Below are 24,214 nucleotides of genomic sequence, written 5' to 3' on the forward strand. Positions count from 1 at the left end.
GCACATCGGGAAAAATAACCCCAACTATACGTACAGTATGATGGGGGCTAATTTGGCTACGACAAATCAGGAAAGAGATCTTGGAGTTATCGTGGACAGTTCTCTGAAAACTTCCACACAGTGTGCAGCGGCGGTCAAAAAGGCAAATAGGATGCTAGGAATTATTAGGAAAGGGATAGAAAATAAGACCCAGAACATCTTACTGCCCCTGTATAAAACTATGGTACGCCCACATCTTGAATACTGTGTACAGATGTGGTCTCCTCGCCTCAAAAAAGGTATTTTGGCCTTGGAAAGGGTTCAGAAAAGGGCAACTAAAATGATTAGCGGTTTGGAACAGGTCCCATATGAGGAGAGGTTAAAGCGACTGGGACTTTTCAGTTTAGAAAAGAGGAGACTGAGGGGGGATATGATAGAGGTCTATAAAATCATGAGTGGTGTGGAGAGGGCTGATAAAGAAAAGTTATTTATTAGTTCCCTAAATAGAAGAACTAGAGGACACCAAACGAAATTAATGGGGAGCAGGTTTAAAACTAATAAAAGAAAGTTCTTCTTCACACAGCATGTTGTCAACCTGTGGAACTCCTTGCCAGAGGAGGCTGTGAAGGCTAGGACTATAATACAGTTTAAAGAGAAGCTGGATAAATTCATGGAGGTTAGGTCCATAAAAGGCTATTAGCCAGGGGGTAGGAATGGTGTCCTTGGCCTCTGTTTGTCAGAGGCTGGAGAGAGATGGCAGGAGACAAATCGCTTGATCATTGTCTTCGGTCCACCCTCTCTGGGGCACCTGGTGCTGGCCACTGTCGGCAGACAGGATACTGGGCTAGATGGACCTTTGGTCTGATCCAGTCCGGCCGTTCTTATGTTTTATATGCGCACCTCCCCACCCCCGGGAATGTCCAGTACAGCCTGGTGGGCGTGTCTGCACCCCAATCCCTTTTGCGAGGAGTGTTCTAACCGGGGGCAGGGCCCTACTCCGGTGTCCCTCTAAGCTGCGCGCCTGCGCACTGACAATTTTAGGTCCGCTCACGGCCTTCAAGAGCCACCACCACTCACCGCTCCCCTTCCCACGGGAACAGACGGCGGGTGCAGCGGCAGCCAGTGGCCTGACGGGTTCCTGGCGGCGGGTGGCTGCCCTTTTGCTCCGCCTGGAGCCGGGGGTGTGAGGTGAGGTTGTTACAGGGAGGCTGCCCCACCGGGAATGGGCCTCGTGTGGCTGCCGCTTCACTCCAAATGGAGCCGGGGCAGCTCGGGGCCACAGTAGCATCAACAGCACTGTGGGCGGCCTCTGCTCTGGTCCTGGCACGCGGTCCCACCCCGGGAGCAGCTGGGGCCAGGGCTGCGGGGGCTTTGGGGCCGTGGTGCTATTTTTAGTACTGCAGTCCCGGCCCCAGGCTCCAGCCCCCGCAAACTGCCCCGGAGGAGAGAGGCAGGGCAGGTGGGCAGAGGGAGGGGATGGGGAGTGTAGCTGCAGATGAGCAGAGTGGGGCTAGGGGAGGAGTGGGCACGGGGGAAGAGAAGGGCTGTTGCAGGGGTCAAGGAGGATGGGGCGGGGGTCCCCGAAGGGCTGAGGGGAGCGAGAAGGGCCCGAGGCAGGACAGCAGAGGAGGGTGGGGGGCAGCAGGGGCGAGGGGAAGGGAGGGGAGGAGACATGGCAGCAGAGGGAAAAGGGAGAGGTTTATAAGCTCTTATTAATAACTTGTGGCGCGCACCCGAACAAGCACCCACAGACTCAATACTGGGCACAAAACTAAGCTAGCCCCACTGATGGGCGGGTAATCCTAGCGGAACACTGCCCTGCCCCCGGGCTCACGGCTGGGATAAGGCACCACCGCCTCCTGCCCTCGGGCTGTAGTGGGCATGGCAGCCAACCCCTTGCGAATCAACCCCCATCACACCCTTCAGCCAAACCATTGGGGAAAGTGTCAAACCCACAAATGTTTCCGGGTCACAAAACCTGCTGTATTGGGGGCGCAGGCCAGCTCTGGTGAGACATGGAGCCCCCCCGCCCCACACACACCCGCTACTGCCACACGGGCTAGAGAGGCTGCTGCAGACAGACAGCTTCCTCCTCCATGCAGCCAGCCCGGCCCCAGCTGCGTGCACTACTTTCTACCCTCCTTCCCTGGGAGACGCCCGCTGTGGCCTGACATGAGCTGCCCGTTACGCGGCAGAATTCGGACACACGAGAAGCGCCGCACACCTACCGGACAAGCTCGCAGGCCATGCTGGCGGACGCCCCGGAGCCGGCGAATGTGCGTGCTGCAGCCGGAGCAGGCACAGGGCTGCACTCATTCACGGTTTGCATCACACGGCTGCTGCTGCTCCAACTCAGCCACACGCCAACTTACGAGTTGAGCAGCTTCCTGTGCTGTCCCATCCAACACAGGAAGATGGGCCCTCAGCCAATCCGCATGACTCACTTAAAACTAGCTGTCCTAGGAATCATCCTGCCCCACAGTTACACAAGGAGTCGCTGCCCAAAGCTGGGCGCTCCCCAGAGCTCTCGGCTGCACTGACTCCCCGCAGCCGGGCCCAGCACCGACCCCCGCTGACCCCTGCACGCCCAGGAAACGCAAACGGGGCCACCGCACCTGGCCCCAGTCCAAGCCCTCTGCCCTGGCCCGTGGGACCCTCATCTCTTCGAGGGTTGGAAGGGTTCCACAAGTTCAGGCCCTGGCTGCGTGGGGAGCTACCTGTGCCTGGAAGCAGCAAATGCCCAGCCTCCACGACACGCTCACCCCTCCTCACCCTGCCCAGCCTGGTGCAGAGCTCCTGCCACTCCCATCAAGGCAGATGCTCGGTGCTCACGGCGTCAGACCCTTGCAAGACAGAGGAGCGAGGAGGAAAGAACAGGGTTCCTTTCACTCGCTCGCTGTCCCCTCGCTGAGGGTCAGTCCCTCGGCCACCAGTGAACGTCCCTACACTCGCCCTCTGGATCCCTGTGACCGCTTGGGAGGGACGTCCGGAGGGGCATGGAAGTACGAGACGGGCTTTTCGCAGAGGCTCATTTCCCTTGGCACCCGACCGACTGACCAGTCAACGTTTGTTAGCGCTAAGGTCGTGCCTAGCTGGCAAAGGCAGCGGAGCTAGAGCCAGCGAAGGCCGACAGGAAGCCCTTAACACTTCCTCCTGCCTGTCAATTCTAGCTGGAGGACAGCACGCCACGCCACACTACGCCTTCGCGGGCAAGCCGAACCCCAGCCCCACTGCTCCCGGGCGTGAGTCACACCCGAGGCTACGTCTGCACTAGGAGCCCCGAGGGGCACAGCAGCTCTGCTGCTTATGCCCTCCACCCATGCCCGGGGTTTTCCTGCTGCTGGAAGGCAGCCAGCCCTGGGGAGGCTGCAGCAAGGCTGGGAGGAGACTTCCACAGCAGGGGTCAGGCGCACCTTGCCATGCGTACGTGCGTGCTACGAGCATTCAACCGCAAGCCTGCGCCGACACTGACCCGCTGCTAAAAGCCGGCACGTGCACGGTCCACGGCATGCACGCTGGCAACACTCCCCCTGGCAGGAAAACGCTCCTGCCAACAAAGCGGCAGCCACACCTGCACTTGCGTGGCAGAGCTCCGGCCTTCACAGGCTGAGGGCGGGCTCACGTACCCGTGAACGACAAGAGGCCAAACGCAAGCCACGAGGCCTGAGCCTGTGTTCCGTGGGGGTATGTCTACACTACCACCCTAGTTCGAGCTAGGGTGACAGACCGGTCAGTTTAACGTCTGTCCCCGGGAAGATAATGGAGCAGGTAATTAAGGAAATCATATGCAAACACTTGGAAGGTAATAAAGTGATAGGGAATAGCCAGCATGGGTTTGTGAAGAACAAGTCATACCAAACTAATCTGATAGCTTTCTTTGATAGGATAACGAGCCTTGTGGATAAGGGAGAAGCGGTGGATGTCATATACCTAGACTTTAGTAAGGCATTTGATACGGTCTCGCATGATATTCTTATTGATAAACTAGGCAAATATAACTTAGATCGGGCCACGATAAGGTGGGTGCATAATTGGATGGATAACCGTAGTCAGAGAGTTGTTGTTAACGGTGCTAAATCCTGCTGGAAAGGGATAACAAGTGGAGTTCCGCAAGGGTCTGTTTTGGGACCCGTACTGTTCAATATCTTCATCAATGATGTAGATATTGGAATAGAGAGTACGCTTATTAAGTTTGCAGATGATACCAAACTGGGTGGGGTTGCAACTTCTTTGGAGGATAGGGACATAATTCAAAATGACCTTAGCAAGTTAGAGAAATGGTCAGAGGTAAACAGGATGAGGTTTAATAGAGAAATGCAAAGTGCTCCACTTAGGAAGGAACAATCAGTTCCATACATACAAGATGGGAAGCGACTGTCTAGGAAGGAGCATGGCGGAAAGGGATCTAGGGGTCATAGTGGACCACAAGTTGAATATGAGTCAACAGTGTGATGCTGTTGCAAAAAAAGCAAATATGATTCTAGGTTGTATCAACAGGTGTGTTGTAAGCAAAACTCGTGAAGTCATTCTGCCGCTCTACTCTGCACTAGTTAGGCCTCAGCTGGAGTGCTGTGTCCAGTTCTGGGCGCCACATTTCAAGAAAGATGTGGAGAAATTGGAAAGGGTACAGAGAAAAGCGACAAGATAGATTAAAGGTTTAGAGAACATGACCTATGAAGTCAGGCTTCATGAACTGGGCTTGTTTAGTTTGGAAAAAAGAAGATTAAGGGGGGACATGATAGCGGTTTTCAAATATCTAAAAGGGTGTGTGACGTAGTGGGGGTACCTGGCTGGTTTCTATGCTGCTGGCTCTGGGGTAACCCCACTGGCTGCCGTGGGTACCACGACCCAGCAAAACAGGATGAGTCACTATGCAAATGAGTATGGCCAGCCACCCCCCATAGAGAGGAACAAAGGAAGGGGGAATGCTGCCCTGGCTGGGGGGCAGGGCTGGAAGAGGGTTAGTGAGTTGCTGTCTGAGAGCCTGGAGGAGAGCCTAGGGAAAGGGGCTGGAGTTTAGGGGCCCAGTCTCCCCCATCTCAAGGGGGCCTGAGGCATCCTAGCCCAGCTCTGTGATCAGATGACATCTGTGCTGTGCTGTATCGTGGAGAGGCAATAAACTTCCTCTACTCCACCGGCTGGTGCAGTCTGTTTGTGCCATTTCGGGGTGCAGGAGACGGGGGACCCCCAACGCGCCGTCACAGGGTGTCACAAGGAGGAAGGAGAAAATTTGTTCCTCTTGGTTTCTGAGGACAGGACAAGGAGTAATGGGCTTAAAGTGCAGCAAGGGAAGTTTAGATTGGACATTAGGAAAAAATTCCTAACTGTCAGGGTGGTCAAATATTGGAATAAATTGCCAAGGGGGGTGGTGGAATCTCCCTCTCTGGAGATATTTAAGAACAGGTTAGATAGACATCTGTCAGGGATGGTGTAGACGGAGCTTGGTCCTGCCTTGAGGGCGGGGGGCTGGACTCGATGACCTCTCGAGGTCCCTTCCAGTCCTATTATTCTATGATCCTATGCAGTCATACGAACTTGCAAATGAAGCCCGGGATTTGAATTTCCCGGGCTTCATTTGCATGTTGCCAGGCGCCGCCATTTTTAAATGTCCTCTAGTGCGGACTCCGTGCCCGCGGCTACACGCAGCACGAACTAGCTAGTTCGGAATAGGCTTCCTGGCGGCGCCTGGCAACATGCAAATCAAATTCAAATCGCGGGCTTCATTTGCAAGTTCGTATGACTACATTAACCACCCTAGTTCAAACTAGGGTGATAGTGTAGACATACCCTGGGGGGCTGTCCAGCTGACCTAAGCCCCAGCAGAAATGCCCCCGCGGACAAGGGGTTTCTCCAGCATCTCAGCGCATGCACCTGCCCTCCAGTCCTTCTCCACATGGAATGAGCCAGATGCCAGGGAACGCTGCGTCATGGGCAGCTGGATCCCCTTAGGGAGTCTGGCCTAGGCCCTGCACCACATCCCGGCTTTAACCAAAGAGCTCAAGACCTTCCTAGCGCCGCCCGAGACTCGCCAGTCTGCTGGGGCCGGCTAAGTTGAGAAAGTCACCGGATCGCACTGGGCTTTGCCTGTGTCGAACTGTGCCTCACGCAGCCCACAGCCAGCTCTTCTGCTGTGAGGCTTGTGCAGACTGGCTGCCCTGGACACAGGCAGACTTAGGCTGGAGGTCAGAAGGACGGAGCAGAGCAGTACACCTGTTTGGAATGTATTCAAGAGACTCCATTTCACTCCCAAGTCTAGCCACACCCCTCAGGAAATTACCCCCTAATCTCACTGGTTAGCACCCCCTCTCCGCCCCGCATCCTTAGAGCAGGCCAGGACGGTGACCCTACTGCTAAACGCAATGGGGAAAACAAAGCCTCCACAATCCCACCTCCTCGGGGAGAGGCCAGCTGCTCGGCTGGTAAAACACCGCGCTCAGCCGGCTGCACGAACTCCGAGGGCAGCTGCCTGCACCTCTCGCTCTTCAGCCCAGCAGTTTCAATCCCGCTCCTCAGCCACTTCGTAGCCACCAAGAAAGCTGTACACCCTGTACAAGCCGCCAGCCAGTCTCCGCTTGCCACCGTCCAACTTCAGCTGCCATTTGATAGCCACACACAAATGTACAGTCCCATTTCACATGCACCCAGTCACAAGACCAGACCTCACTGGCCTGGATGTCGCTGGCTATGTTAAAGCCAGAGACGGACGCCTCCGCATCCTCTCCTCCACGCCTCCGCCAGGCATCCACGAAGGGAGCTCTCATCCCACCTGAGCTAGCAGGAGCCACGTCAAACAGTACCTGGCCCCTCATCTCCCACTCACCGTCTGGGCTCCACGATACCATGCAGAAGTCGCACTCCTCTCTGAAGGGTACATACAGAGAGCCACACCCGCAGCATTCTCGCAGGAGACCAGTGACTATTTCAGTCCAAGAAACACACGCACAGAAGTCCTGCAGAATTCTGTGGCTCAGCCGAGCCTCTACCTGCCTACGAGTTACCACAAGACTGCGTGCAGAGCACTCCAAGCTCACCGGGCCGGCCTCGTATTCAGAGGTGAATATATCTGGCTCTCATCCACGATCTTGAGAATACAAAGCGCCCGGGCTGGAGGGATTCTTCAGAAGCTAGACGACAGAACTCAAATCAGCAACTACAAATATTGGACATTTATGGGGAGGGAGGGAAGAGAGAGATTTCGCCATTTATCTCCCTGGCAGCGAGGGGCAGAGTAGGCATCCAGCCAAATGCTTTAAAGTTAGAATTATCTGCAAGGATTTTCTGTAGGCTACACAGAGCGCTTGTCCCTCTCTATACTACTGCATGCTAGAAGATAAGCTCCCATCATTGTGGAATCAAGGGGGGAAATGATGCTTCAAATCAGAAGACCCTTCCAGAATTTAACAACCATAGACAGAGTCCTGCACAGATACAAACTTGTATCCACAGATACGAGCGGCAGATATCCACATCCACAGATGCAGATACAAAGATGCTATCTGTGGATTTGCAGGGCTCTACACACAGATCTGGACGCTGCCAGCATTTAGCTACATGGGGACTAAATTGGCTATAACCACTCAAGAGAGATCTTGGAGTCAGTGTGGAGAGTTCTCTGAAAATATCTACTCAGTGTGCAGCGGCGGGCAAAAAAGCAAATCGAACGTTAGGAATCATTAAAAAAGGGAGAGAGAATAAGACTGAGAATATCTTATTGCCTCTGCATAAAACTATGGGACACCCACATGTTGAATACTGCACAGAGATGTGGTCGCATCATCTCAAAAAGATCTATTGGCATTGGAAAACGGGTCGGAAAAGGGCAGCCAAGATGTTCAGGGGTTGGGAACAGGTGCCATCTGAAGAGATTAAAATGACTGGGACTTTTCAGCTTAGAAAAGAGGAGACTGAGGGGGACAGGACAGGAGTCTATAAAATCATGACTGGTGTGAAAAAAAATGAATAAGGAAAAATGATTTACTTGTTCCCATAACATAGGAACTAGGTCCTAGCACAGTGTGATGCTGTTGCAAAGAAAGCAAACATGATTCTGGGACGTATTAACAGGAGTGTTGTGAGCAAGACACGAGGAGTCATTCTTCCGCTCTACTCTGCGCTGGTTAGGCCTCAGTTGGGGTATTCTGTCCAGTTCTGGGCACCGCATTTCAAGAAAGATGTGGAGAAATGGGAGAGGGTCCAGAAAAGAGCAACGAGAATGATGAAAGGTCTAGAGAACATGACCTCTGAAGGAAGGCTGAAAGAATTGGGTTTGTTTAGTTTGGAAAAGAGAAGACTGAGGGGGGACATGAGAGCAGTTTTCAGGTATCTCAAAGGGTGTCACAAGGAGGAGGGAGAAAACTTGTTCATCTTGGCCTCTGAGGATAGAACAAGCAGCAATGAGCTTAAACTGCAGCAAGGGAGGTTTAGGTTGGACATTAGAAAAAGTTCCTGTCAGGGTGGTCAAACACTGGAATAAATTGCCCAGGGAGGTTGTGGAATCTCCATCTCTGGAGCTATTTAAGAGTAGGTTAGATAAATGTCTATCAGGGATGGTCTAGTCAGTATTTAGTCCTGCCATGGGGCAGGGGACTGGACTTGATGACCTCTCGAGGTCCCTTCCGGTCCTAGAATTCTATGATTCTAGGTCACCAAATGAAACTAATAGGTAGCAGGTTTAAAACAATCAAAAGGAAGTTTTTCTTCACGCAGCACATAGTCGGCCTGTGGAACTCCTTGCCAGAGGAGACTGGGAAGACCAGGACATTAACAGGGTTCAAGAAAGAGCTAGATAAATTCACGGAGGTTGGGCCCATCAATGACTATTTGCCAGGATGGTCAGGGATGGTGTGTGTCAGAGGCTGGCAATGGGCGACAGGGGAGGGATCACTTGATTCCCTGTTCACTCCCTCTGGGGCATCTGGCATTGACCTCTGCCGGCAGAGAGGACACGGGGCTGGATGGACCTTTGGTCTGACCCAATAGGACCGCTCTTGAGTTTGGCGTGTCTGGTCTATGAACAAGCCATCTGCAATATTTGCTCCAATATAGTTTTATGACTGGAACAAGAATTCTCAGTTACAGTCCAATAAATCTCACACACACCCTTGTTGTCAGAAGCATCAGATCCGAGGCTGGATCATTACAGTGTTTCATAAAATGCACAAGTCAAACCACAGTCTCATTTACACGGATGAGCCAACAAAGCGAACATCAGTTGTTGGACTTTGAGATACTGCTTCTACCTTCCACTCTGCTTTCGGCTGGCGGATCTCTCAAGTAGGCCAGAAAACACTGTGTGCGTCTGCACGAATCCGTTTTCCAGCATCAAGAGGAGCGGGTCCCCTCTCAGTTACCTGCCCCTAAAGTCACCTCCATGTCCTCGGCGGCACAGAGCTTAACACAGACGTTAGCCGGGCCACAGGGCTCCACGTTTGAGCCCTTGGCACCAGCGACCCTGCTGGTCCGAAGAGGACGTGGCCGTGTACAGAGGGTCACGCAGGCTGCAGTGCACTGCACATGCCAGCCCCCTCCAGAGCAGAGCCGTGCCACTCAGCCAGCCTGGCCTGTCAGCGCTGGGCAGTGTTGGGCACAGCCACAGGTGGGCCGTGCCCAGGGGACCAGACAGAACGCGAAACATCGGGATGGGACGCATTAGGCGCCTATATAAGAAAAAGCCCCAAATGTCAGGGCTGTCCCAGAACAACAGGCAGCTGCAGCCCACCCCATGGGAGCAGAGAGCAGTCCCAAGTGCTGCCACCAGAACCCAGAGTCTTGCTCAGCCCGACATCCAGAGCCGAGCTACGCGCCAGCAGCTCTGCCTTGCCATGTTCTGAGCCTCCCCATGCAGGCGCCCCATGCGGCGGGGAAGCCCTGCATCTGGGGGCACCAGGGCTAGGAACGGGGCATGGCCCCGGGGAAGTGAATAGCACAGCGTCAGTGCCCATCCACCCCGACACCGGGGTCTGCCCACGTTCCCGCTCCTAGCTATCCCACTGGGGACTGCATCGTCTACCTCTGCGGCAACTTCTGGCCAACAGGAGGAAGCGTGATCAAGTAAAAGTCAATCTAGAATCAAACGACTGGCCAAGCGAGAGCAGCAGCAGGTGATTTGCTCAGATCTAGAGCACGGAGGACGCTTATTGGACCCTCCTGGAGATCCAGTTCTCCAGCTCAAGAAGGAGCTCAGCCATCGCCCCAGCAAGGGGGCCTTCCTCCGCACGCAGGTCAAGTCAGACTCTGCCTTGTGGCTAGGAGCCCTTGCAACAGCAACACGGGTTCTGAGAAACCGACAGACTGCGCTCCAAACGAGGGATGTGAAAGCGTAACTGTTTGCACCAGGGCTACCCAACTTCGGAAGCCCCGGGGGCCACAATGAAACTCAGAGCACATGCCGAGGGCCGCAACTTAAGTGTGGTTACATAGACATGCCAATATATATGCAAATACAGTAAACTTCCAATAATCCGGCACCTTTAGGACCCAGGGGGTGCTGGATTATCAGATACGCCGGACTATCAGAAGGGGGGGCTGTCATGGCTCCTTCCCCACTATCCCCATGATAAATGCAGAAGTGGGGGCCAGCAAATGTACCCCAAAGCCTTATCTACCAGGCTTTGGTATAAAACTTCCCCCAAAATCTTAAAAACCTAGATTTTGGGAATAAAACTTCCGCTGCCACCACCCAAATATTAATAATGAGATTAGGGGAAGATAATTTGGGAAATCTCACCCCTATTATAAAAATCAGGGCACACAAGTAACAAATGCCAGGTTAATTTCAGGGTGCCCTCCAGAATTTGATCTTTTCCCCCCAACTAAACTTTCACTCTGGCCAGCCACTCCAGACTGTTCCAGAGGGACACGTTCCCCGAAATAGGGCAGGGAGAGCCCAAAAATCTGACTCCAGCCTCTCCTCTGAGGCTCCAGGCAGACATGTAGAGGCCTCACTCACAGACACACAACTATCTCCCTCAGGTAAACACTCAGAGAAACTTTTACCTTGCTCCAGGACAGACTAGTCACAGACAACTTCCCAGAGGTACCCTCACCCCATTCACAAACCTCATACATGTCCTGGGGCTGGATTAAGGTACCAGCCTGATTACACATATTAGCCATGCTATAATCACACCCCTTCCCCATATGGTTGTACACCGAACTCCTGGGAAGATACAGTCTCTGTGGTTCTTCCATTCGTCTGGTCTCTGCCTTTATTTCTGCTAGTCTTGCCTGGTATTCTCGTTCATTCTGCTCATCCTCAGCTTCTATTGCGGCTAGCTTAGCCCGATGTGCGCGCTTCACTTGTTTCTGCTTCGATTGCTGCTAGCTTAGCCGGATGTGCGCGCTTCACTTCTGTTTCTGCTTCGATTGCTGCTCGCTTAGCCCGATGTGCGCGCTTCACTTCTGTTTCTGCTTCGATTGCTGCTCGCTTAGCCCGATGTGCGCGCTTCACTTCTGTTTCTGCTTCGATTGCTGCTCGCTTAGCCCGATGTGCGCGCTTCACTTCTGTTTCTGCTTCGATTGCTGCTCGCTTAGCCCGATGTGCGTGCTTCACTTCTGTTTCTGCTTCGATTGCTGCTCGCTTGGCCTGGTGTTCTTGTTCCTTGAGCTCCTCCTCAGCTTGGTGTTTTTGTTCTTCATGCTCAGTTTGTGCTCGCCTCTCCTCTATCCGTAGGAGAAGCTCAACCTCTCTCGGAGTTAGAGGTCTGCCAGCTGCCTCGTGGGCAGCTTCCCATAGAGAAGGCAGAGGTGAGGGAGGAGCAGCACAGCTGTACATTGCTCCTGCCCTCTCCGAATCTGTCCTAGAGCTGGACATCCTGCTGTTAGGTCACAGGAAACTGGGCCTAGGACGGGTATCCGAAGGCAAACCAAAAAGAAGCTAACAAAGGTTTCTGGGTAATCCCTGAGCAGAACTGGAGACACGGTTCAAGCAAGGGCACTCTACACACTTGCTTAGGTTGCAAAGGTACGCTAAGTACAAAATTGCGTTCTTGTACCTGCGGTGAGTGAACAGCTTGTTCTGAGAACTGATAAACTGACTCCCTGTTTCTGCCCTCTGCTGTTCTTAACTCCCTGTCTCCTTGTTGCCTGGTACTTGTCTTCTGGGATTGATAAGAAAGTTGCTAACGCATTATGAAAGGCTTAAGGCCACAATGCATGGCTGGCCAGATATGCATGAATACTAGAACTTTCTAACTAAGAAAAGGAGGGTGTGTTGCTTAGGTGACTAGTCTATGACGCGACGGAACTATCTTTATAAGCCTACCTGTTATTGAAATTGGGGCTGGTTCTTTTTGGAGACGGGCCGCTCTCTATTGTTGTGCGCACTCTTCAATAAAGAGCTTATGATTGGACCTTGCTGGTGTTGCCTGTCTCTTTGCGGTCAGACAACGAACCGAAGCCATCTGGGTTGAGTCCCCAACACTGCCTTAACTGCCCTAGCTATTCAGTTGTCACGAAAGCTATATAAAAAAAACTGGTTGGGATGGTCTGTGTCTGGCTTAAGCTTAACCTTCTGTCTGCCCCTCTGAGCAGCCCAGAAAACAAAAGAAAAAAAAAACAAGAGAAAAACTGCAAAGCTTGCAACTCAAAAGAAAAACCTGTGTCCTTTTAAAAATCCTGGGTTCTCAAAATAATCCCACCATGCCATGGCTCCTTCCCTACTCTGGCACGATAAATGCAGAAGTGGGGGCCAGCAGGTGACCCCAAAGCCTTATCTACCAGGCCTTGGTATAAAACTTGCCTCAAAATCTCAAAACCCTAGATTTTGGGAATAAAACTTCCGCTGCCACCACCCAAATATTAATAACGAGATTAGGGGAAGATCATTTGGGAAATCTCACCCCTATTATAAAAATCAGGCACACAAGTAACCAATGCCAGGTTAATCAAAAGAAAAGAAAACTTATTACTACAACAATATTCCTGTTGCAAGCATAAGGAGCAGATGGAAAGGTAACAAAATATACTCATGGAGGAATTACACCATGGCTAGAACTTAGTTACAAAGAAAAGCCAAACATCTCTTAAGCAGTGCCAGATATTAGACCCCCTACCCAACCCTTAAAACAACAAAACTACCTAAACTTTACCCTACTTACAGTAAGTGAAGAATAGTTTCTTGGGAGGGGGAGGGGGGAAGAGAGAGAGAGAGAGAGAGACACAGACAGACAGACAGACAGACATGCTTGTCCCTCTCTGTAGCTGCAGAGGACTCACCCAGAGGATTCACCCAGAGACATAACAACCACCACCCCCAAATTCCTTTGTCCCAGTTTGAAAGTCTCACCTACATTCCTACTGGTCACTCCACCTGGCTAGGTGTAGTTAACCCCTTAATCCTCAGGCTGCTGGCTAACCCTCAATCGTGACAGTGGCTATGAGGTGCCTGGGATGGGGTGGGGGGGATGCCACCCCAGCCCCTCATAGCTCCCCCCCTTCCAATAGTCTGGCTCTGCCCCAGGCATCCCCGATCCAGCCACTGCTGGTCAGTTTCAGCAGCAGCTGAATAATGGCGCCTGTGGCAGAGCAGCTGGGGTGCTGCTGGGTTGGTCCCATAGCGCTGCCCCTCGGCGCTGCGGGACCAACCCGGCAGCATTCCGGATGCTCTGCTCTAGGAGTCCCCAAGAGCAGCTGGGGTGCTGCCGGGTTGGTCCCGCAGCCCCAAGGGGCAGCGCTACGGGACCAAGCCGGCAACACCCCAGCTGCTCTGCCCCCGGCTTCCCCAACTCAGCTGCTGGCCAGTTTCAGCAGCGGCTGAATCAGGGAAGCCGGGCGCAGAGCAGCTCCAATTGTCCGGCTGCCCCAGCACTTCCGGGTTCCTGATGGTGCCGGACCATCAGGAGTGCCAGAGCATTGGATGCTGAACTAATGGAGTTTTACTGTAGCTACTTTCACACCAACAGGCATGAAGACAAAGATGAAGGCAAGACTGCACAACACGCAGGCCCCGTTTAAGTCAGTTCTGCTGATATTCATACAGTGCAATATTGACCCGATTTCCACCTGTATGACAGACCTTTCAATGAGCAACGACAGTCCAGGAATTTAACTGCCAAAATGCATCTCAACAGAAGAGCATTCTATTGGCTGCTTTTTGGTTTTGGCTCCCACCCGTGGGCCGCGTGTTGAGCCCCACGTAAACCCAAACCGCACCGCGGGCCGCAAACAAACGCTGCATGTTGAGTAGCCCTGGGTTACACGGTTAACGGACGAGCGAGGGCTCATTGGTTAACATGCAGTTACATCCAGCCCCCCACAGCACAGCGGGAGCAGGCGAGAGCCAGTGCTTGCGGGGAGCCACTGCCACACACACAGCCCGCTTGTAGCCATGGTAAAATGCACGTTCACTTTAATACACATTTTACCACCACCGTGCATTCCTGCACTTCCCCCCAGCCTCCCGGCTGCCCTTGTCTACAGGAGATGAAGGTCTGGCCCTGACCACATAACAAGTGCTACTGACAGCTCGACCAGGCACACGAGCTAACCCAAAGCACACGAAGCAGATGGAAAGCCAGTCTCCTGCTCCCAAGCCTGACCAAGCCTCTCCTAGCAGGCCCTCTACTCGACCATCCTCATGTCCACCCTCAGCTACTGCTGTAACTCAGACGTGCCATAGAGCTCTCACTCCAGTGTAAAAACCGTCAAAGGATCTCTCATTCCAGAGCCTACCAGAAGTGCTCTCCAAAACTAGCGAACAAAAGTGAAGTCACAGAGGGGCAGTCATGTTAGTCTGTAACTTTAAAAACAAGTACAGGCAATCCCCGGGTTACGTACAAGATAGGGACTGTAGGTTTGTTCTTAAGTTGAATCTGTATGTAAGTCGGAACTGGCGTCCAGATTCAGCCGCTGCTGAAACTGACCGCCAGTTCTGACTTACATACAGATTCAACTTAAGAACCCCAGGCGTCCCCAAGTCAGCTGCTGCTGAAACTGATCAGCAGCTGATTCCAGGAAGCCTGGGGCAGAGCAGCTGGGGTGCTGCTGGGTTGCTCCAGTAGCACCGCTCCTCAGCGCTACTGGACCAACCCAGCAGCACCCCAGCTGCTCTGCCCCAGGCGTCCTGATTCAGCCACTGCTGAAACTGACCAGCAGCGGCTGAATCAGGACACATGGGGCAGAGCAGCTGGGGTGCTGCCGGGTTGGTCCAGTAGTGCCCAGAGTGGCGCTGCAGGACCAATCGGCAGCGCCCCAGCTGCTCTGCCCCAGGGTCCAAAACAAAAGCCTGGTCTGCTGGGGGGGGGGGGGGGGGGGGCACACTAGCTGTGCCCCCCCAGCAGACCAGGGACACGGGGAGCAGAGCCGCAGTGGCAGCGGGGTGCCGCGCCTCTGAGGCTTTGCTCTGGCAAAGTCTCAGAGGCGCGGGACCCCGCCGCGGCTGCGGCTTCAGTCCCGGTGCCTGTGGTCTGCTGGGGACCGTCCCCAGCAGACCACAGGCACCGGGACTGAAGCCGCAGCCGCGGCGGGGTCCCGCGCCTCTGAGGCTTTGCTCTGGCAAAGCCTCAGAAGTGCGGGAACCCGCCCGGTGCCCCTGGTCTGCTGGAGACGGTCTCCAGCAGACCAGGGGCACCAGAGCAGCTTACGAACGGGGCTCTCTCGCCCCGGAGCTCGCAGGTAGCAATCCGCCACCTCGACCTCCGGGGCGAGAAAGCCCCATTCGTAAGTGCGGATCCGACGTAAGTCAGGGACTGCCTGTAGTCCATTAACACTCCAGTCATCTGAAGAAGTGGGTTGTGCCCACAAAAGCTCATGATCCCATCGACATGTTTTGTTAGTCTTTAAGGTGCTACTAGACCATTTGTTGTTTTTTAAGTTTTTCTAGTTACAGACTAACTCGGCTCCCCCTCTGAATTAGTCCTATGGCATCTTAGAGGCTAATCACATTACACAGAATCATGAGCTTTCGTGGGTAAACCCCACTTCATCAGCTGTATTGGAGTGAAGTCAGACAGAGTCATTATTGCCTGAGAGGGGACTCGATAGCTGTTTGCAAATACCTAAAAGGGTGTCAAAAGGAGGAGGGAGAAAAATTGTTCTCCCTGGCCTCTGAGGATAGAACAAGAAGCAATGAGCTGAAACTGCAGCCAGGGAGGTTTAGGTTGGACATTAAGAAAAACATCCTGTCAGGGTGGTTAAACACTGGAATGAATTGCCCAGGGAGGTTGTGGAATCCCCATCTGTGGAGATATTTAAGAGCAGGTTAGACAGACGCCTGTCAGGGATGGTCTAGACCCGTGGTCACCAACCCGTTGATTGCGATCGACTGGCTGACTGCGGGTGCATGACCAGTCGATTGCGAGGTGTTCCCAGCCCTCCCTACTTCTCCCCCACCCCCAATAAGGAGCCCGCGCTGGCGCTACAACCCTACAACCCCCTGTGAAAATGGCTTCCTGAAGAGTTGGGGGGGGGGGGCACAGTCCCATGGCTGCGCACCAGATCCAGCATCTCAGGAAGTACACACACAGCTCCCCCCCTCCCCAAAACAGCAGACACGCTTCCTGAGATGCCGGCTCTGGTGCGCAGCCACAGGACTTCCTTCCCCATGCTGCCTTCCTCTTTCCCTTCCTGCAGCAGGGAGGGGCAGAGAAGAACTCCCACGGCTGTGCGCCAGAGCCGACATCTCAGGAAGCAGGCCTGCTGTTTGGGGAGGGGAGGAGCAGTGTGCATGCTTCCTGAGATGCTGGATCTGGCATGCAGCTGCGGGACCCTCAGATACCAGCCAAGCTGTCCCTGTCCCCTCCCCCTCCTCCTGCCCAGACCCCCCACCAGCACCCTGCCCAGACCCCCACAAGTACCCTGCCCTGGGCCCCCTCCAGCAACCTGCCCCCTGCCCAGAACCCCACCACCACCCTGCCCCGTGGCCAGACACTCACCAGCACTCTGCTCCTGCCTCCTGGACAGACACCTACCCCCAGCTTGCTCCTGTACCCTACTTTCCACCCAGATTCTGCCTCCCCCCCCATCCCTATCCCACTCATTGGCAGCCACGTCCTGCACACTGGATCCCTCATTTTTGGCCCCACCTCAGATTGTAGAGGGGCCCACAAAATCCACTAACTCTGGAACCCCAGAAGAGTTAATCTGGCCCGAGACCTTGAACCTCTGTCCTACCTACCCTCCCCCTCCATAGGGCTGGAGTGCCAGGGAGGGAAGTGTCTCAGTCAGGGCCAGATCAATGAAGCTTGGTGGGTTTTTGGAGGGTTTGTTTCTTTGCATCTCACTTGTGTGGTCCCCAACTGGTTGTTCTGTGGGTCAGGGACCCCGACCCAAAACAGGTTCCCCACCCCACCCATAACTACAGACAATGCTGAAACGTTAGGGTAGGACATCGTATTTTATTTAAAAATGAAGCCTGGTCAACAAGCCCCCAATTGGGGCCAAACCCCCATCTCACCGCAGCATCTAACACTCCTGCACCCTCCCCCGCCCCAACCCTGAGACCATCATGCACCCGAACCCACTGCCCTGAGCCCCTCACATCCCCAAACTCCTGCAGCCTCCACATCTCCAAGTCTTCTGCCACAACACGCCTGCACCATCCACACACCGCGAACCTGTGTCCTGAGCCCATCATACTCACAACCTCCCCACCCTGAGCGCCTCACACACCCCAACCCAAACTCCTGCACCCGATATCCACAAACCTGCGGCTTGCTCAGCACCCCAACCCTCCCCAGCCTGGAGTCCTCCCCGAGCCAGCAGCCCCTTCCCCACCTCCTCCTGCACCCAAATTCCCTCCCACAGCTTGCTCCTTTCACCCCTTCCCACATTCCCAAATCCCTCATTCCCACCCCAGAGCCCGCACCTCCTGTCAACCCAGGGAGAGTGAGGAAGGGCAGGGGACCGCAAACGATGGAGAGGAGGGGAATGGAGAGGGCAGGGCCTCAAGGAGGGCTGGGGACTTTGCTTGCCCTGCCATTTAAAAAGTGATCTTGAGTGTAAAACGGTTGGAGACCACTGGTCTAGATAGTGCTGGGTTCTGCCGGGAGGGCAGGGGACTGGACTCAATGACCTCGCGAGGTCCCTTCCAGTCCTAGTGTTCTAGGATTCTGTCACTCGCATTTACCCAGGGATACCGATTAGTTAGTTTCATGTTTAACAACTCACCAGTGTTGGTGAGGCAAATACTGCAGGGGGCCATTAGCCAATGGTTTTATTATAACTGATTTCCCAAATTAAATTCTAGTTTTCTTTTATAAATGCAAATCCCATCTGTGATTCTAACTGAGCCTGGCCCTTGAACAGGACAATGCCTGCGTGGAAAGCAGCAATGCCCCTAAGATCTGCAACAGCGACTAACGCGGTGTGGAGCGGGACCGTCCCAAGAATCGCCAGGAACGGCGATACCAAGACAAGAGGCATTTAAACCTAAGCTCATCAAGAATGTTTACTTTGCTTTTACCTTGGTCACCCTCAGACTAGGGACGTGAACGACCAGTCGACACACTAGTCTCCTTCCCCTCCCCCCCACTGCCTCTATAAGAAAGCGCCAAGGGAGGAGGAGGGGATGCTTCAAAGTGGCAGCAAGGGGCCAGCAGGGGACTGCTTGAGCCCCCCATCTCGTGCTCCCCACAGTGCTTTTGCCTTTGAAGAGCTGGGACAGCCCTGCGAGTGCTGCTCCACTTCAAAGGCAGAGGAGCCTGTCGACTAATCGACTAGTCAATGCAAATGGAACTGACTATTCGATTTGCCAATTAATCTAAATTAACATCCCTACCTCGGGGTGTGTCTAGACTACACGGGGTTTTTCCAATAAAAAGTGGCTTTTTTCAAAAAAATTTCCCCTGCATCTAGACTGCTGCTGAGTTCTTTCCAAAGTAAATGGAAAGAACGCGGCAGTATTTTCAACCGCGGGAAACCTCGTTTTACAAGGAAGAACGCCTTTTTTCAAAGTGCTCTTTCGAAAAAAAGTGCTATGTCATGAAAATGGTGCTTTTTCAAAAGAGTGCGTCCAGACTGCCTGGGTGCTCTCTCTCAAGAAAGTGCCTTGCTTTTCGAAAGTTCTGGTTGTAGGGTAGACGCTCTTTTTCGAAAGAGGCTTCCAGTCTAGACGTAGCCTCAGACTCATGCAGGGACAGTTCAGGAACACAGCCTAGCACCAAAAAGTACAGCTGAGACACTGCTTCTGCAGCTGCAAACCAAGGCCGTGCTGTAGCTACAGAAATAAGCCAGGCTCCAAACTGGGTCAACGTAAACATATCCCAAATGGGATAGAGTTGTACACACACACACACCGCGAGAAGACCCTTGCACACAACGCTTTCCCCCGCCGCACCACACTCACACAACTTCATCGCCTTGTTCCAGCAGTGAAGGAAGTAGCTGCACCTCTGCCGTGCCACCCCAACCTCCTGCCAGCCTAGACCAGGAGCTAGTAAGGCCTGGACACAGCTTGCAATCTCTCTTCATACATTACAGAGAAAGGGGCCTACGGAGAACTTTGTTCAATGAGGGACTGAACCCCTGTGGAAAAATGGCAGGTGTGAAACACGATCAGGTATTTATCATCACCTACAACTCAAACCCTTGCTACAAGCATTTGGAACAGGATCACAAACATGGAATTCTTTAGCTAGCCCACAGCAGCACAAGGAGATGAAACCCAGTGAGTCAGCATACTTTAGAAGCGTGGATTACAGCAAGCTGCACCAGTGACTTTCTGAACTGAGCCCTGATCCTAAGTGCATTCAGACCAAGGCACCGAGGAACAAGTAAATGACTATCCCCCAAAGGACGCTGAACCCTCTCGCAGCCTGCTTCTAAACTCTAATTACTCCCATGGGCACATGACTGGAGATGCCATGAGACAAGAAGCCAGAGCAATCCACATATGCCCAGCGTGCCAATGCCAGGCAGCAGACAGGTCTATTGATCGGCGGCAGGGGGAGGGTCATTGACAACGCTCGCTGCGCACGCACTGGAGGCTGTGACCTCGGGATCCCTGCACCCAGAACAGCACTCCAGCAACTGACACGCTGCATCACGAGTATTCAGCACTCGCCAGCACGGACCACGCCCTGCACCCCACAGGCCCCCGCGTGGCTCCTACAAGGTAGGCCTGCAGAAGGGTCCTTGCTGGCAGGTCCCGGCACCGCTCTTCCCACACTCTCCCCCCCGCCCCGTGGTAAGCGAGGGGCGGATAGCAGAACTGCCTTTGGGGCCGTCACACAGCACCTCACCTGCCGTGTGGAAGCAGCCAGTCGGGGCTCTAGCCTTAGGTTGAAATTAGTGATGCGAAGATTAAACCAGTTAACCGGTGGGGCTGGAACAGCCCCTGCCTACAGCGCAGAAGGGGTTCAGCCCAGAGGGGGAGGCTCATGCCCCCCAGATTTTAACCAGTTAACTGGTTAAACACGGTGTTTAACAGGTTAGCCAGTTACATGACATGTTCCAGGCCCTGCCAATAACCCACCAACGCCCTGCCATAGCCCCGTGGGCTGCACCCCCCCCCACACACACACACACACACGGCCCCCAGTGCCCGGGGCTGTCCCCCCACCACACACACAGGCCCCCCCACACAGGCCAGGCCCCCAGTGCCCAGGGCTGCCCCCCCACACACACAGCCCCCCCCCACACACACAGCCCCCCCAGTACCCAGTGCTGCCCCCCCACACACACGCAGGCCCCCAGTGCTGCTGCCCTCCCCCCCCCACACACACAGGCCCCCAGTGCTGCTGCCCTCCCCCCCACACACACACACAAGCCCCCAGTGCTGCTGCCCTCCCCCCCCCACACACACAGGCCCCCAGTGCTGCTGCCCTCCCCCCCCCCCACACACACACAGGCCCCCAGTGCTGCTGCCCTCCCCCCCACACACACACAGGCCCCCAGTGCTGCTGCCCTCCCCCCCCCACACACACACAAGCCCCCAGTGCTGCTGCCCTCCCCCCCCCCACACACACAGGCCCCCAGTGCTGCTGCCCTCCCCCCCCACACACACACAGGCCCCCAGTGCTGCTGCCCTCCCCCCCCACACACACACAAGCCCCCAGTGCTGCTGCCCTCCCCCCACACACACACAAGCCCCCAGTGCTGCTGCCCTCCCCCCCCACACACACACACAAGCCCCCAGTGCTGCTGCCCTCCCCCCCCACAGGCCCCCAGTGCTGCTGCCCTCCCCCCCACACACACACAGGCCCCCAGTGCTGCTGCCCTCCCCCCCCACACACACACAGGCCCCCAGTGCTGCTGCCCTCCCCCCCCACACACACACAGGCCCCCAGTGCTGCTGCCCTCCCCCCCCACACACACAGGCCCCCAGTGCTGCTGCCCTCCCCCCCCACACACACAGGCCCCCAGTGCTGCTGCTGCCCTCCCCCCCACAGGCCCCCAGTGCTGCTGCTGCCCTCCCCCCCCACACACACACAGGCCCCCAGTGCTGCTGCCCTCCCCCCCACACACACACAGGCCCCCAGTGCTGCTGCCCTCCCCCCCCCACACACACAAGCCCCCAGTGCTGCTGCCCTCCCCCCCCACACACACACACAAGCCCCCAGTGCTGCTGCCCTCCCCCCCCCACACACACACAGGCCCCCAGTGCTGCTGCCCTCCCCCCCCCACACACACACAAGCCCCCAGTGCTGCTGCCCTCCCCCCACACACACACACACACAAGCCCCCAGTGCTGCTGCCCTCCCCCCCCACACACACACACAAGCCCCCAGTGCTGCTGCCCTCCCCCCCCACAGGCCCCCAGTGCTGCTGCCCTCCCCCCCCCACACACACAGGCCCCCAGTGCTGCTGCCCTCCCCCCCCACACACACAAGCCCCCAGTGCTGCTGCCCTCCCCCCCCACACACACAGGCCCCCAGTGCTGCTGCCCTCCCCCCCCCACACACAGAAGCCCCCAGTGCTGCTGCCCTCCCCCCCCACACACAGAAGCCCCCAGTGCTGCTGCCCTCCCCCCCCACACACAGAAGCCCCCAGTGCTGCTGCCCTCCCCCCCCACACACACACACACACAAGCCCCCAGTGCTGCTGCCCTCCCCCCCCACACACACACAAGCCCCCAGTGCTGCTGCCCTCCCCCCACACACACACACACAAGCCCCCAGTGCTGCTGCCCTCCCCCCCACACACACACAGGCCCCCAGTGCTGCTGCCCTCCCCCCCCCCACACACACAGGCCCCCAGTGCTGCTGCCCTCCCCCCCCCCACACACTGGCCCCCAGTGCTGCTGCCCTCCCCCCCACACACACAGGCCCCCAGTGCTGCTGCCCTCCCCCCCCACACACACAGGCCCCCAGTGCTGCTGCCCTCCCCCCCCCACACACAGGCCCCCAGTGCTGCTGCTGCCCTCCCCCCCCCACACACAGGCCCCCAGTGCTGCTGCTGCCCTCCCCCCCCACACACACACAGGCCCCCAGTGCTGCTGCTGCCCTCCCCCCCCACACACACACAGGCCCCCAGTGCTGCTGCCCTCCCCCCCCACACACACACAGGCCCCCAGTGCTGCTGCCCTCCCCCCCACACACACACAGGCCCCCAGTGCTGCTGCCCTCCCCCCCCACACACACAGGCCCCCAGTGCTGCTGCCCTCCCCCCCCCCCCACACAGGCCCCCAGTGCTGCTGCCCTCCCCCCCCCACACACAGGCCCCCAGTGCTGCTGCCCTCCCCCCCCCACACACACAGGCCCCCAGTGCTGCTGCCCTCCCCCCCCCCCACACAGGCCCCCAGTGCTGCTGCCCTCCCCCCCCCACACACACAGGCCCCCAGTGCTGCTGCCCTCCCCCCCCCACACACACAGGCCCCCAGTGCTGCTGCCCTCCCCCCCCCACACACACAGGCCCCCAGTGCTGCTGCCCTCCCCCCCCCCCCACACAGGCCCCCAGTGCTGCTGCCCTCCCCCCCCCACACACACAGGCCCCCAGTGCTGCTGCCCTCCCCCCCCACACACACAGGCCCCCAGTGCTGCTGCCCTCCCCCCCCCCACACACAGGCCCCCAGTGCTGCTGCCCCCCCCCACACACACAGGCCTCCAGTGCTGCTGCCCCCCCCCACACACACAGGCCCCCAGTGCTGCTGCCCCCCCCCACACACACAGGCCTCCAGTGCTGCTGCCCCCCCCCACACACACAGGCCCCCAGTGCTGCTGCCCCCCCCCACACACACAGGCCCCCAGTGCTGCTGCCCCCCCCCACACACACAGGCCTCCAGTGCTGCTGCCCCCCCCCCCCACACACACACACACACACACACAAGCCCCCCCGCCCCTCGGGGCCTCCTGCCCGAAGCAGGTGCCGCAGCCGCAAGGGCGGGGGGGGAGGAGCCACGTCACCGCCCCGCCCCCCCTACCTGCTGATCTGGATGGCGTCCGGGCCCCCCGCGGACATGGCGACACCTGGGCCCGAGCGAGGTGCGGCCGCAGCCCAACGGGGATGAATGGGGACGGGGCGGGGCCTGCGCGGGACACGCCCCTCGGCTGCGGGCCCGCCCCTGCCCTGCCCGGGTTGGCTCGGAGCGTGAGGTCATCGCGCTGCGTCATCGCCTCCCCCTTGTGACGTCAGACCGCCACTGGCTGCGGGGCGTGGCCCGCCAGCAGTGTCCCCTTGTAAGCCCCGCGCTTGGGGGGCCGCTTAGGGAGAGCCCGGGGCCACCCTGCTGCCTGACAGCAGCAGTGCCTGTTGTGGTGCACATCTGCACGTGCCTCGGTGCACATGATACGATTTATTCCTCCCGTGGATGGGCAGCTGGAGAGGGAACACTGCTTGGCAGGGGCTGCCGCTCGCCCGCCTTCCCCGCCCAGGGGCTGTGCTTCTCCCCAGGCAACGTGCTCCCCAGCACTGAAATGCCACTAATCTGCCTCCACGGCCCCTGTCGCTGCTTGGGGGGGCAGGAGTGGAGAGCTTGAGGGATCGAGGGGCTGCCAGGGCCAGAGGGCAGGGAGGGCTCAGACCAGCAGGTACGTGCCCGTGCCAGTCACTGGTGGGGGGAGGGCGGGCAGGCTAGTTCAGCTCCTTCTGCTTTCTGAACACAGAGAGAACTGCTGCAGCAGAAGGCAGAAACACAGAACTCAGGATAAATCACAAGAGCTGGCAGCACCCAAGTTCCATGTTCCATGTACTGTTCACTGGCTTACCCAGCTAGTGCCACAGGGTTATTCACAGCCCCCCCAGGGGCTACTTGCACAAGGGGCAGATACATGTGAGGGGGAAATCTCACTCCCCTGGGGTACAGAGCCCCCAGAAGGGTCCGAGGCCGGAGGTCAAATCAGTGAGGCAGGAGAGAAACCTA

General features: G+C 56.5%; 1 protein-coding gene across 3 annotated transcripts in view; it reads right to left on the bottom strand.

The window, feature by feature from the left end:
* The window catches only part of ACOT7 (acyl-CoA thioesterase 7), a 126,849-nt gene extending 103,439 nt beyond the window's left edge, over nt 1-23,410 (bottom strand). For 2 of the 3 annotated variants that reach the window (XM_075906806.1, XM_075906807.1), the window contains exon 1: nt 2,208-2,365. In XM_075906806.1, the coding sequence (XP_075762921.1) occupies nt 2,208-2,308 (101 nt within the window). In that variant the 5' untranslated portion in view covers nt 2,309-2,365. Of the gene's footprint in view, nt 1-2,207; nt 2,366-23,275 lie in introns of those variants that run through there. The other variant, XM_075906808.1, reaches the window with a different exon arrangement.
* Nucleotides 23,411-24,214: the final 804 nt, after the last annotated feature.

The sequence above is a fragment of the Pelodiscus sinensis genome, chromosome 23 (genome assembly GCF_049634645.1).
Source record: "Pelodiscus sinensis isolate JC-2024 chromosome 23, ASM4963464v1, whole genome shotgun sequence".
Taxonomy (NCBI): domain Eukaryota; kingdom Metazoa; phylum Chordata; order Testudines; family Trionychidae; genus Pelodiscus; species Pelodiscus sinensis.